Source organism: Macaca thibetana, chromosome 2, assembly GCF_024542745.1.
Source record: "Macaca thibetana thibetana isolate TM-01 chromosome 2, ASM2454274v1, whole genome shotgun sequence".
NCBI classification, from domain to species: Eukaryota; Metazoa; Chordata; class Mammalia; order Primates; family Cercopithecidae; genus Macaca; species Macaca thibetana.
The window spans coordinates 40,637,273-40,652,353 of record NC_065579.1 but is presented as its reverse complement, the minus strand read 5'-3'; the positions used below and the strand labels follow the sequence as shown (position 1 = coordinate 40,652,353).

General features: G+C 45.4%; 2 protein-coding genes across 5 annotated transcripts in view; one reads left to right on the top strand and one right to left on the bottom strand.

Moving 5' to 3' along the window:
* The window catches only part of MRAS (muscle RAS oncogene homolog), a 325,869-nt gene that overhangs the window by 285,047 nt on the left and 25,741 nt on the right, over nucleotides 1-15,081 (bottom strand). The gene's annotated exons all lie outside the window — the stretch shown is intronic.
* The window catches only part of DZIP1L (DAZ interacting zinc finger protein 1 like), a 54,953-nt gene continuing 46,157 nt past the window's right edge, over nucleotides 6,286-15,081 (top strand). For 2 of the 4 annotated variants that reach the window (XM_050779686.1, XM_050779683.1), the window contains exon 1: nucleotides 6,286-6,559. Coding sequence is in view for 1 of the 4 variants with exons in the window: in XM_050779682.1 (XP_050635639.1) it covers nucleotides 13,766-13,768 (3 nt within the window). In the remaining 3 variants the exon portion in view is untranslated. Of the gene's footprint in view, nucleotides 6,560-9,590; nucleotides 13,769-15,081 lie in introns of those variants that run through there. The other 2 variants (XM_050779684.1, XM_050779682.1) reach the window with 2 other exon arrangements.

Genomic DNA, 15,081 nt, shown 5'->3' with positions numbered 1-15,081 from the left:
CTACATTTTGAGAATAGGCTCATGCTGGTGTTTTCTCCTGTATTAATTTTTTTTCAAATCCTACTCATTCTTAGAATTTCAAATAGGATTGTGTGGGGCAAAACGTGAAAGTGCCTGTTGTGTACCACTGTCAAGTTTGTAGATACGTCTCACTCTTTCTCTGCATATGTATTCCTGCTTATTGGTAAGAAGTCTCTTCCAATACCCTACACTGCCACCTTGTCTGCCCTTGCTTTTTCCCCAGGACTCCCACAATTCAACAGGGCTGCCTTGTTTCCTTCTCTAGGGTAACGGCCAGCATCAGTGCTGATTGGGTGGTATCTTTGCCAGACTCATTAAATATTTTGAATACCATTCCTGAGTTTCTCATATCAACAGTTAAAAAAAACACAAATGGAATCATAAGATTCCATAACATGTGTTATGGCCAGCTGTGGTAGCTCATGCCTGTAATCCCAGCACTTTGGGAGGCTAATGGGGGCAGATCACTTGAGGTCAGAAGTTTGAGACCACCAGCCTGGCCAACATGATGAAACCCGTCTCTACTAAAAATACAAAAATTAGCCTGGCGTGGTGGTGGGCACCTGTAATCCCAACTACTTGGGAGGCTGAGGCAGGAGAATTGCTTGAACTCAGGAGGTGGAGGTTGCAGTTAGCCCAGACTGTACCACTGCACTCCAGCCTGGACAAGAGCAAAATTCTGTCTGAAAAAGAAAAAGAAAAAAAAAAAAGAAAAAGATACATGTTATTTGTATGTTGTTTTTCACTTTAAAAATGTATGTCTTAGGTACCTTTTTTCATTAGCACACCAAGATATACTTTTTTCTTTATAATGGTTGCATAGTGTTTCATTGTAGGATACATGATACATAATCTATTTAATCGTTATTCAATTGGATATTTAGGTTATTCTAATTTTAATAGTACATGTAATACTATAGCAAAAAATCCTGATTCCTGCATTTTTGAGGACTTTAAATTTTGATAATTATTTTTCAAGAAGGCTGTTTGAAACTGCCCATTTCCCCACTTTTCACCAATTTAAAACATCTACTTAATTTTGGCCAGTATAATAGTTTAAAACATGTAATTTTGATGTTCATTTTGGTAAGGTTGTTTACATGTTAAACTGGCAATTATTTTTATTCTATGAATAATCTCATCTTTTGTCCACTCTTCTTTTGGGTTGTTCTATTTCTCGTTGATTTGTAAGCACTCTTTATAAATTAATGTCACTAATACTGTATCATTACGTTGCATTTTTTTTAGTTCTTTGTTTTTTAACCTCATTTAGGATGTTTTCATCATATATATTTTAAAATTTTTATGTAATCCAACCTGTCTTTTTTTTGGTCTTTTGGGTTTCATGCCATGCTTCCCTACCCTTCTGTCACCCTGCTCCCCTTCAATAAATAAAGGTAGAGCTCTCTCACCCAAGGGAATTGTCAGGACCCTGAATCTCAGATGTATCTTCTAAACTAAGTAGCAAGGTTAACGCACTCTCCTTGGTGATACTGGGGCAGGGATTCTTAATTTAGGGGGCTGTGAAGAGATTTTGGGAGTCTGGGAACTTACATCTTTATTTTTACTAGCTGTTAATCAAAATGTATCATTTCTTTCAATTATGAATGTAGGCCACAAACCGCAGTAGTATCAGTGAAACCTGTGACTGTCATTAAATATTAGTTTTTTCCTATCATGTTAAAGTTATTACAGATATCTTGAAATATTGTTTACACTCTTACTACTTTTAGATCAGATGCTAGGTCTTGCTATTTAATGCATTAATAAACAAATGCTATTATTTTGCACATTTTCTTGTGTTCTCATAGCTATATTTTCAATATTTTGATGTCCTCTGTAATTCTATGTTTTGCTTTGTGCATTTAAAACCATTCTTAGACCGGCACGGTGGCTCACGCCTGTAATCCCAGCACTTTGGGAGGCCAAGGCGGGAGGATCACAAGGTCAAGAGATCGAGACCATCCTAACCAACATGGTGAAACCCCGTCTCTACTAAAAATACAAAAATTAGCTTGGCGTGGTTGTGCGTGCCTGTAGTCCCAGCTACTTGGGAGGCTGAGGCAGGAGAATCACTTGAACCTGGGAGGCGGAGTGTGCCGAGATCGCACCACTGCGCTCCAGCCTGGCGACAGAGCAAGACACCGTCTCAAAAAAAAAAAAAATAAATAAATAAAATAAATAAATAAATAAAAAATAAAAATAAAAACCATTCTGGGGAAAGGGTATGGGCTTCATCAAACTGCCAAAGGGGAATCCCTCCTCCAAAAGGCAAGAGCCCAGGCAGGAGGTGGCTGGGGCAGCTCCTTCCAGATCCCACCTTCCATCACTGCCAGCCAATGAGTGGCCATATCACAGCCACGCCTTAGGCCAAGCTTATCCAGCTCTGCACTTTCATTTTTGCAGAAGGGCCGTTTTCCTGAAAAAGGAGGTCTTTTCGGTAGGTGCTCAGACTTCCTTCAAAGTGATCTTTTCGGGGATTGGGCTAGAATGTACGATCTGCCTAAGAAAGAGTTTCTTCTCAGATCCTGCCACTTCTAGACATGTCAGAGTGCAGGCCTTTCTTTTGTTACTAGATTCTTAGATTTTTCAGGAGAAACCAGCAAACCAGATTTTATGTAAACCCCCCCCTGACTGTATGCCTGCCTATTTATACATCAACCCAGAAAGCCCAACAATACACTTTTGACCTTAAATCACCTCAGGGCTCCTTAGTGGCCGGCATCCCAGCGCGGGGAGCCCTGTCCATACACCTCAGATACATTTCCCTTCAGGAGAATGGGATCCAGAGCAGGCTTCTGAGGTGTGATGCCAGCATTTGGCAGCAGAGGGCACTCCTATTACAGGTTGCCTAGGCTGTGTCCTATTTCCTGAGGTGTAGGAGGGAGACCCTCTGTGAAAGGGGCTGAGAGGGCAGGTGCCTAGTACTGGGCTTAGGAGGGAGTGAGGGGCCATTGGGGTATTGAAAATCCATCCTCCTGTCCTCCCACCCAGCAGTTGTGGGCCAGCTGCTCAGGGTGACAGGACTAGCCAGCTAGGGCTGGTCTCCTTTAGTCTGTGCACCTGTCCCCACGGCTGATGCCAGATCTTGTGTGTGCTGCAGTAGAGGTGGGCAGCAGAAATGACAGCTTTCCAGTGCCAAGTGATCTAGTCCTCTAGAGGCTGTTGGTATCCTTGGGACTAAGAAAAGAACTTGGCACATAATAGGCACTCAGTAACTCTTCCCTTTGTTGAGGGTTGAACTAAGGCCTAGTAAGGGAAGAGTGTGAGGGTTGCATGCATGAGGTCTTGGTCAGCTCAAGATGGAGGATTTGGTTTTTGGCTAAGGTAGATCTGGGTGCATGTCAAGTCTACTTTCTTACACCAGCCCTGCAAAGGAGGGCACCCTACACATGGGGAAATTGAGGCTGGTGGAAATAACACACACAAAGGTATCCTCAGAACTACTTTCTGCAAATGTCAGGGATACAGTGGGAAGAGAGCTGAGAAGTAAATGTCTTAGGCGATTTCACAGTGTCAAGTCAAGAGGGCATACCACTGACTTGTAGGTTCAGGGCAGAGCCTACATAGAATTTAGCTAATTTGGTTCTAACAACTCTTCTAGGTAGAGTTTACTTTTCCCACTTTACAGATGAGAAAAACGAAGATCAGAGAGGCTACGTGATGTTCCCAGGGTTATGTAGCTTGGGAATGTGGAATGTAGATGCATCTTTGACTCCCAAAGCCTGGACTCTTCTTTTTGCTCTTCTGGGTGGCAGAAAACCCTGGGGTGAAAAAAGTGCCCTGACTAGGAGAAGACAGCAGGAACAAGATTCCCCATCCGAGTAGGTGGTGCACAGATATCCCAACTTGGTCCTGGTCCCTGCTCCATCTACTATTTTTTTTAATGTTTAAAAAATTGTGGTAAACTATACATAACGTAAAATTTGCCATTGTAACCATTTTCAAGTGTACAATTCAGTGGCATTAAGTACATTCACATTATTGTGCAACCATCACTACCATTTATCTCTGGAACTTTCTCATCATTCCCAAACTGAGATTCTGTACTCATGAATCAATAACTACTCATTCCCCCTCCTCCGGCCACTGGTAACGACTATTCTACTTTCTGTCTCTGTGAATGGACTATTCTAGGTACAAATGGAATCATACAATATTTCTAGGTATAAGTGGAATAACACAATATTTGTCTTTTTGTGTCTAGTTTATTTCATTTACATAATGTTTTTGCCTTGATCTGAATGTTTGTGTCCTTGCAAAATGGGGTTGAAATCTTGACCCCCAAGGTGATGGTATTGGGAGGTGGGGCTTTTGGGAGGTATGGTTAGGTCATGAAGGTAGAATCCTCATAATTGGGATTAGTGCGCTTATGAAAGAAACCCCAGAGAGCAAGGTAGCCCCTTCTACTAAGTGAGGGTGCAGTGAGAAGATGACAGCCAGGAAACAGGCCCTCACCAGGCACCGAATCTGCCAATGTCTCTATTTTGGACTTCCCAGCCTCCAGAACTGTGAGAAAAACACTTCTACTATTTATATGCTACCCACTCAATGGTATTTTGTTATAGCAGCCTGAATAGACTAAGACAGTTTTCAAGGTTCATTCATATGTCAGAATTTCCTTCCCTTTTAAAGTTAATATTATATTGTATGGATATACTACATTTTGTTTACCCATTAATCTGTTGATAGACATTTGAATTGTTCCCACTTTTTGGCTATTGTGAATAATGCTATTATGAACATGAGTATATGAATATCTGTTTGAATCCCTGCTTTCAGTTCTTTGGGGTATATACCCAGAAATGGAATTGCTGGATCTTTTGGCAATTCATGTTTAATTTTTTGAGGAACTACCATTGTATCCACAGTAATGGTAGCATTTCACATTCCCACCAGCAATGCACAGGAGTTCCAGTTTTCCTGCATGTCCTTGACAATGCTTGCTCCCATACACATTTGCTTTGGCTGCCTCAAAATGTAGAGCTTGGCAGATTGAGACTGTGGTGGGAAGAAAGCCTTTGCAATGGAAAAAAGAGAAAGAGGGAGGGAGGGCGAAGAGTTGGGGGATGGGAGAGAGAGAGAGTGTGAAAAGGAGCTTTTTTCCCCCACTCTTCCCGGACCCTCATGGGGGCTGCACAGACTCCTAGAACCTTCAAGCAGCAAGACAGAGGTCCCCTCCACCAGCCACATAGCTCTCCTTACACCTGGCCTCCTATTCCCAGCAACTTTAAGGAAGTATTTTTTTAATTGGCCATGGTTTTATCAAAAGCCTATTAAGTTTTTGCCACAAAAGGATTTTCTTTAAAATAAAAATAAGGGTAAGTATTTGACTGATGTCCCTTGGGAGTGCTTTAGAGAAGAGGAATGAATACTGACATGTCCTATCTTCCCAGATGCAGAATTGTAAAACAAACAAACATAATTGCTTTTCACATGTAAAAGAAAAGTGACTTAGAACATACTAGCGTTTTCTTTGCCACGAAGGAGTTTACTTTCAGTGACTAAGCCAGAACTACTAGAGTTGTCAGGCCTAGGGACAGGACACATGGCAAGTGCTTAGCCAGGCTGGCCAGGACTGACCATTTCTGCAAGGAGTCCACAAGAAGGCTCAGGGCAGCCCTTTCCTGCTCCTATCAATTTGAGTTGAGCAACAAACCTTTTGACCAAGTATCAGCTCCATGGCACAACCCACAGTTACGGTGCCCACAAAACAGAATCTCAGCACAGCAACTACTGGCTATGGGAAGCGATCAGAGACTAACATCAGGAGAAAAAATACGTTTTTCAGTCCTGGGTTTCCAAGTTGGCATACCCAGGGCAAACCAGCAGGTTGGGAGGGTAGGGGCTGGTGGGTGGGGGCTGCGGAGGGAAGGTGGCTGCCATCTGTCTGATCAGACCTGGGCACACCCAAAGAACTCTCCTAGCTTGGGATCAGGTCAGGAAGAAACCAGGACGGTCCCTTTAGGAGAGTGAGCAGGACTATCTGCCCGGGGGGCTGCGGCCGCCCCTGCACAGCAGGCCATCAATTGTACCGGAGGCAGGGTGTGGGGAAACCGGAGCAAGGCCAGCCTCTCAGCAAGGCCAGGAAGCCATTCACTTGGATCCTGGATTTTACTAACGGATTAAACGTGGCATTCTCTCCTTCCCCCATCCGTTACAGACCTAAAAATAGCTCGTCCCAGAGGGGCCGGGAGAGGCTCCACCTCTTCTTGAGGTGGGGCGGGGCGGGGCGGCTGTAGTAAGAGCGGGAGGCACCAGAGACCCCAAGTCACGAGCTGACTGGCGCACCCAGGAGCTCTCTGCCCGCGGCCCCGCACCGGAGTGGGCCGGGCAGGCTCTGCCTCCGCCACAGAGAGCGCCCGGGCTGCGGGGAGCTGGGGAAGCATCCCAGGAACGGCGGGCGGTGAGCATTCCGGGAACTGTCTCTGGGCTGTCTGGGGCGGTGGAGCAAGTCTGGAGGCAGGACGTGGGGCGAGTAGGGGAGCCGCCACCTCGAGACGTCTTCCCGCCGCCCCCGGTTCCGGGCGACCCCACGGTGAGCGGGCCGCGCGGGAAAACTATGCCAGGAATTAGTCCCGGGAGCGGGGCGGGTGGGTAGCTTGGCTGCACTCCTAAGGATCAGGGATTCGGGAGGTTAAACATTAGCCGGGGCGAACTCCCTACCGGGGTGCAGCGGGGCGCTGGAGGAGCCGGCTGCGTGCGTCCCCACTGCCCAGGGCGCGCCCTTCCGGCCCGGCGCCGCCCTGCACGCCGGCCGCCTCCGCCTGCGCCGAACCGCGGCGCCCGGGGAGGGAAGGACCCGGGCGTCGGGCAGTGAAGGCGGGAGCGGGAATGACGGGATGCCCCAGGACTTGGCTACACTGGGAAGACGGACTTGGGTTTTTAACTTTTTGTAAAAAGAAAAGTGATTTGGGAGGGCTTGATGATCTGAGTGCCTTAGGTAAAGGAGGATCTTTTAGTAAATAGGTGATTTAAAAACAATAGCATTGGCATCTTTCGTTCCCCTTTTTCCTTTCCTGGGCTGGACCTCAGCAGGAGGCAGACGTGGTTTTTCATCTTGAGGTGGCTGCGAATAAAGTCCACCGAAGACCTGCTCAGTGCAGGACAGGGATCCAGGAGACGGCAGAGGAGGAGGTCCGAGGGAGCCTGGGCAGGGCCTAGTTCAGGGAGCCCTTCCTAGGGGCCCAGGGCCTAGGCTGCCCCTGCCTGGCCTCCTGGAATTCGATTTCTAACAGGACTTTGGAGAGAATCCTGGGAAGTATGGGGTCTTCTGACTTGGCTTCTCACACCCTCATCTGCAGATAGGGTGGGTGACCTCTCTCTTCTCAGTTGCAGCCCCTAACACCTCTCCACACCCCTCCCGGATGTGAGGACTGGCCAGTGAGAACAACCCTGCTTAGGGAAGGCTGATCCTCCAGTCAAGTGGCTGATAAGGGGCCTTTTGTCTGTCTCTGTCAGCACCAAGGGTCTGGAGACACCTACCTCATCTGGAAATATTTTTTGATACTATCTAAATGCCTCATGAAGTTGTATGCTTCAGGTTGGAAACAGAAATCTGAATTCATGTGGGCACCATAACTGTGGGTTGTGCCATGGAGCTGATATTTGGTCAAAAGGTTTGTTGCTCAACTCAAATTGACAGGAGCAGGGAAGGGCTGCCCTGAGCCTTCTTGTGGACTCCTTGCAGAGATGGTCAGTCCTGGCCAGCCTGGCTAAGCACTCACAATGTGTCCTGTCCCTAGGCCTGGCAACTCTAGTAGTTCTGGCTTAGTCACTGAAAGTAAACTCCTTCGTGGCAAAGAAAACGCTAGTATGTTCTAAGCTAGTTTTCTTTTACCTGTGAAAAGCAATTATGTTTGTTTTACAGTTCTGCATCTGGAAAGATAGGACATGTCAGTATTCATTCCTCTTCTCTAAAGCACTCCCAAGAGACATCAGTCAAATACCTACCCCTATTTTTATTTTAAAGAAAATCCTTTTGTGGCAAAAACTTAATGGGGTTTTGATAAAACTATGGCCACTTAAAAATATCTCCTTAAAGTTGCTGGGAATAGGAGGCCAGGTGTAAGGAGAGCTCTGTGGCTGGTGGAGGGGACCTCTGTCTTGCTGCTTGAAGGTTCTAGGAGTCTGTGCAGCCCCCATGAGGATCAGGGAAGAGTGGAAAAAGAGAACACAACAGAATCTGAGAATAAGTCTAAGCTCTGCAGTGGTAGTACTTCAGGAGAGCTCCCAGGTCCCTGTTATCTCCGTTGAGGTCTCTGGAGCTCCCTTGCATACTGTGTGTGCATAGCCTGTTTGCAAACTGTGCGAAGGTTTCCTTGGCAGCCACAGCAATTAGCATTAATGACACGCCTGAGCTCCCCCAGTGGGCACCGCTGAAGTTAGCTTGGGAGCCAGGTCAGGTTTGTAAATGATTGCCTGGCAGCCACCTTGGAAACTTGGCTCCCTCAAGTTCTCCTCTTGACTGCATTCTTGAGGAAGCAGAAGAGACAATAAGATGGCGATGTTGTTGTTGTCTAGCTGTCAGTTTATGTTTAAAAAAAAAAAAAAGATGTTTGGCCAATTTTGAGGAAGTTATTTTTGACAGATTATCGGTGGACTGGTTTTAGAGGAACCATAAAGTCTCCAGGAATTGTTTCACAGTGGGATGGCTGTGAGGTGGTGAACAACCTGTCACCGGGAGAGTGCAAAGCAAGGGTGGTAGATGGGTTTTCTATGTTCTAGATGGGTGTGGAATTGTCCCAGGCAGAAACCAACTCTTAACAATGAAGCAAGTTTGAATGTAGCACAAATATTCTTTTGGGTCCTTTATTCATAATATTGGTCTAGGACTGGAAAGTTTCCCAAAACCCTGTCATATCTAAAGGTGATTAAACAGCTTCAGTTTTCCTAATGACAGTGAATCATTTCCCCTCTCTCTCTTTTTTTTTTTTTTTGAGAAGAAGTCTCACTCTGTTGCCCAGGCTGGAGTGCAATGGCGCGATCTCGGCTCACTGCAACCTCTGCCTCCCAGGTTGAAGTGGTTCTCCTGCCTCAGCCTCTTGAGTAGCTGGGACTACAGGCATGCACCACCACACCCAGCTAATTTTTGTATTTTTAGTAGAGACAGAGTTTCACCATGTTGGCCAGGCTGATTTTGAACTCCTGACCTCAGGCAATCTGTCCGCCTTGGCCTCCCGAAGTGCTGGGATTACAGGCATGAGCCACTGCTCCCAGTTGCCAGTGAGTCATTTCTACCTTGTGTTTCTATTCCCAGATGTGGGAAAAGCAGTCTACTCAAAATTCAGTCTGGATAAAGCACGCTGTCCTTGCCCCTAGGGTGTATGGTTTCCAGGTAATGTGCAACACTCTCATTCGGCTTTTTGTCTGCCTATCCTAGTCAGGACGCAAGCTGTGGAGCTGAGTCGGGTTCAGACAAGCCCTGCTGAAATACAGGGAGAATTTACAATCTCCAGCACTAACCCTGTCGTGATTTGCTGTGAACTCTGTCAGTGCTTGTACTTTGGTCAAGAAAACTCAGGTATTGTAATTTCCATAATGAGAAATAATTGGTATGTCATCATCATCATTATTATCATTATTAAGAGTTTGGCATAATTGAAAAGCTCTGGAGTCAGACAGAACTTGGCTTGAATCTTGGCTTCATTATTAGTAGCTGAGTGAGCAGGGCCCTTAGCTTCTCTGAGCCTGTTTCTACATCTGTGAGATGAGACAAACCATAGCCATCTACAAGGCTATATGAGTTTAGAATTAGTACTTTTAAAGGCTGGCACAGTGCCTGGCATATAGATGTTTGAAAAATGTTAACTATTATACTATCATCATATCATAATCATCTTTAAGTTCCACAGTGCTGCTCCATCTTTATTTATTTATTTATTTATATATATATTTTTTGAGACAGTGTTTTGCTCTTATTGCTCAGGCTGGAGTGCAATGACACAGTCTTGGCTCACGGCTCACTGCAACCTCCACCTCCTGAGTTTGAGCAATTCTCCTGCCTCAGCCTTCCAAGTAACTGGGATTACAGGCACCCACCACCACACCCAGATAATTTTTGTATTTTTAGTAGAGACGGGGTTTCACCCTGTTGGCCAGGCTGGTCTTGAACTCCTGACCGCCGGTGATCCACCTGCCTCAGCCTCCCAAAATGCTGGGATTACAGGTGTGAGCCACCGTGCCTGGCCCTGCTCTGTCTTATAATGCTAGAGCTCTAGGACATCTAAGAATTGGACCCTTAGGATTCTAGAAAAAGACATGAGTAATACTTTTGAGGTGCATTAAAACCTCATGAACTCAGACCCCTAATTCTGTGTAGCTGGGAGTGGGGCTGCCACCTTCTGTGTTTATGGAGTACACTCAGAGTGTAAGTGTGAAGGTTTCAGGGCTGCTCAGGAAGCAAGCTCCAACACTGAGGCCATATCTTGACAGTCAGCGTAGGCGCTGTGACTTCTCACTGATATGCCTGATTCCACCTGCCAGGGCTCCTGCACTCTCAGCTCTTATTGGTAGCCCATGGGATTAAACTATGGATGCAGATGGTCAACAAATCAGCATTTACTAAGTCTGAATGGCATTTCCCTCCAACGAGTCTGAATGAGGGATTCCTAACTCAGCTTTTACTCTTTATCTTAATTCTTGGCAGTCCATAGTCCCATTTATTCAAGACCCTAAGAATATAGAATTTTAAGTCAGATATTCTGAGATTTCAACAATTTTGCTCAGTTCAGTAGCAATCTGGGTGCCAGGTAATGGGCTGGGGACGGGGATACAGCAGATATGAATAAGCCATGGTCTCAGCCGCTGTAAAGTTCATAGCCAGGGGAGTGGGGGAGGAAGGAGACAGAAGTGTCCTGGTATGGGCCCCTCCTTGGTGTTCCCAGAGGACCCTTTCCCAGCTCCTGTCTTGGCACTTGCCACTCTGTGGGTTAATTTCTGTGTATTTTTCTGTCTCTCTGGAGAAAAAAAGTTTGGAGCCAGACACTATCACTTACTAGTTGTGTGATTGTGGGAAAATCATTTCCCCTGTTTGTTTCCTCTCTCTGTTTCCTCTCTTTGTTCACTCTCTGTTTCTTCATCTGCATAATAGGTTGTTGTGAGAATTAAGTGGGATAATACGTATAAAGCCTTAGCACTGAGTATGGAAAATAATAGAATTCCAGAAATGTGAACTATTTTTATTAACAATAGTAGGGATAGTTGCCCAGGTCATCATTGATCCCGAGTGCCAGTCATGATGCCTGGCACTTAGTAGGGCCTCAGGAATCATTTGTTGATGGGATGGAGATATGAATGTTGCAGAGACACCCTAACAGACCAAAGTGTGTGCTCTGTACTGTGGAAGCCCAGGGGAGGGGCAGGGAACTTTGACTGTGAGCCTAGCAGGGATTTATGGTGGTAATCATTTATTTATTTATTTATTTTTGTATTGTGGGAAGTTTGTTTTTTATTATTATACTTTAAGTTCTAGGGTACATGTGCACAACATGCAGGTTTGTTACATATGTATACATGTGCCATGTTGGTTTGCTGCACCCATTAACTCTTCATTTACATTAGGTATTTCTCCTAATGCTATCCCTCCCTCTCCCCCCACCCCACAACAGGTCCTGGTGTGTGATGTTCCCCACCCTGTGTCCAAGTGTTCTCATTGTTCTATTCCCACCTATGAGTGAGAACAGGCGGTGTTTGGTTTTCTGTCCTTGCGATAGTTTGCTCAGAATGATGGTTTCCAGCAAGGACTTCATGACTAAAACACCAAAAGCAATGGCAACAAAAGTCAAAATAGACAAATGGGATCTGTTTATTTTAGTTTTAATTTTACTTTAAGTTCTGGGATACATGTGCAGAATGTGCAGGTTTGTTACATAGGTATATATGTACCATGGTGTTATCAACCTGTCATCTAAGTTTTAAGACCCGCATGCATTAGGTATTTGTCCTAAAGCTCACCCTCCCCTTGTCCCCCACCCCGCAAAAGGCCCAGGTGTGTGATGTTTCCTCCTTGTGTCCGTGTGTTCTCATTGTTCAGCTCCTACTTATGATTGAGAACATGTGGTATTTGGTTTTCTGTTCCTGTGTTAATTTGCTGAGAATGATGGTTTCTAGCTGCATCCATGTCTCTGCAAAGTACCTGAACTCATTCTTTTTCGTGGCTGTGTAGTATTCCATGGTGTATATATCCCACATTTTCTTTATCCCATCTGCCATTAATGGGCATTTGGGTTGGTTCCAAGTCTTGGCTATTGTGAATAGTGTTGCAATAAATATGTGTGTGCATGTGTCTTTATAGTAGAATGATTTATAATCCTTTGGGTATATATCCAGTAATGGTATTGCTGGGTCAATTTGTATTTCTGGTTCTAGATCCTTGAGGAATCGCCATACTGTCTTCCATAATGGCTGAACTAATTTACACTCCCATTTGGAGGTAATCATTTGTTAGCAGGGCCTTGAAACATGCATCGACCTTTCGTTGGAACACAAGGAGGTGGCAAAGGACCATCTATACCAAGAGGCAGCATAGAATAGGGGTTAGGAGCCCAGACTGGAGTCAAGCTGCCTGGGTGTGAATCTTACCTCTGGATCTTGGGCAAGCTTCTTTATTTCTCTGTGGCTTAGATGATAATAGTACCTCCTCAAGGGCTTGCCCTGAGAAATATGAGTGCTTCTTTGTAAAGCTTTTAAAAACAGTGCTTATACATAAAATAAACAGCCCAGAGGTGTGAAAGTGTGGAAGACAAGTAATATGGTTACATGGGAGATGCAGCTAGAAAGGTAGGTTTGGAAACAGTTCATCAAAGTCTTTGAATATCACTCAGTGTATTTGGAATTAGCCAACAAGGAACACAAAATCCATTCCTCTGTGGCTGGAGCTCAATAGTGGTTTCCCACTTTAAGCAGGGCCTGCACTCTCAGGTTTGCCACAATCGCTAATGTTTCCTAATCCAGCACTCCACAGATTTAGTGATTCTAAATCAGTAAGTCTGGGGATCTGCATTTCTAACAAATTCCCAGGTGATGCTGATGCTGCTGGTCCAGAGACCACACTTTGAGAACCACTGCCTTATTGTCTCTTGGACACTAAGATGGCGAATGAGTTGCCGTTTATCATCATGCATGTACTGTGGTTTCTTTCACATCTGCTACATTTTGTGCATTTAATGTTACTTTTCTGGCCCTGGTGGAACTTGGGTTTGCAATTCCTGGCACAGTCAGTATGGAATGGTTGGGTATAAGACCACAAGAGACTGAGGGGCTACAGAGACAGAGATTTGGGGGTGACTGAGGCTCAGCCTAGAGCAAGCCTATAGTAGCCGAAGCTGTGAGCTCATTCCTAGGGATAGCGTGCAGGGAGAAATGGGTTGCAGGTGGAGAGCAGAATATCAAGGGGGCACTGGCACACCTTGTCATAAAAGAAAGGGGAAAGAATGGTTACTGTTTAAGGAAGAGCATTCAAACAGGTAGGAGGAGAGATGAGAGAGAGAGAGTGGCTGATGGAGAGTTCTTGACTTTATTATTAGAGAGAGGACTGTTGGCAAACATCTGAGGCCAAAGCTTAAATAGTTAAACAGTACAGTTCTCAGGTGAGCTCACCTGAAAGCTGGGACATCAGGAAGCAGGTGTCTTGTTACCCTTGCCCACAGCATGCCTGGTAACCTGCTGTTGCTCTGAGGCACAGCTTGTTGTGAGCAGTCGTCTCTGAGGCTCTGGTGGCACAGTTGCAGCTTTGGAGCTAAGCATGGTGAGTATCATGTCACCTAACTCCTTTTTTTTTTCCCTCATAACATGGCAGAAATGTGCTAGTTTTCTCATGGCCATGGTGTGGGGCTTAGGTCTGGCTGGTTTTCTTTTTGGAGTACTTGCTGGGAAAGAGATTCTGAGAAAGGGAAGGATAGAGCTGAAACTGAAAAGGTGGGCTAGTGGCATCCTGTAGGCAGTCTCAAGACCAGGCTAAGCGGTTTGCATTTGGTACAGTGGGAATAAGGAGCCGTGCTGAGCTCCAGGGTGGGGAGCAGCTGTGTGGTTAGTATAGCTCCATAGCCCAGGACCTGAGCTTGGGCAGGACCCACATAGGCATACTATAAATGAGGAGTGAGTAAATGGATGAATTGGAGGTTTAAGGGATAAAGGATGATAATCTGATCAAAGCAAAATTTTAGGAGGAATAGCCCCAAGAATCAATGTTGAGTGGTTCAAAGTCCATAAGCTTTGGTGCCAGATGAACCTACAATTACACTTCAAATCTGGCCTCCTGTTTTCATCCATTTTGTACTCTCCAACAGAATAACACAGACTGGGTAATTTATAAAGAAAAGAAATAAATTTCTCACAGTTCTGGAAGCTTGAAATCCAATGTCAAGTCCAATATCAAGTCCAATATCGAGCTTGAAGTCCAATATTGGGCAAGGGCCTTCATGCAGCATCATCTCTTGGTGGAGAGAGGAAGGTCAAGAAAGCACAAGAGCAAGAGGGAAAGGGACCGAATTCCTCCTTTCATCAGGAACCTACTCCTGTGATAACTAACCCACTCCTACAATAACGACATTCATCCATTCATGAGGGCAGAGTCTTCGTGACTTAATCACCTCTTAAAGGTACCATCTCTCAACACTGCTGCATTGGGGATTGAGTTTTCAACATATGACCTTTGAGGGATGCCAAATTTGTAAAATGAGAATAATAATACCTGTTTGTAGGTTTGTATTAGGAGTTTGTATCTAGCACAGAGGGTGGCACTCTCTGCAGAGTTGCCAGTGTTATCACCGAGCACCTTCCCCTTGCATCTTCTCCAAGTCTCATAGCACCCTGTGAGGTAGGCAGGGCTGGCCTGTCACTGCCTTTCACAGAAGAAGACAGAAGAAGACAGTGGCCCCCAGCCCAGTCCTACCATTTTTTAAAGGCCTTCTTACTTCTGAAGCTGATTACTTCTTTGACTTTCTGTTGCACTTTTTAAAGTCTGAATCATGGACCAGGTGCGGTGGCTCCTGCCTGTAATCCCAGGTCTTTGGGAGGCCGAGGTGGGTGGATCACGAGGTCAGGAGTTTGAGACCAGCC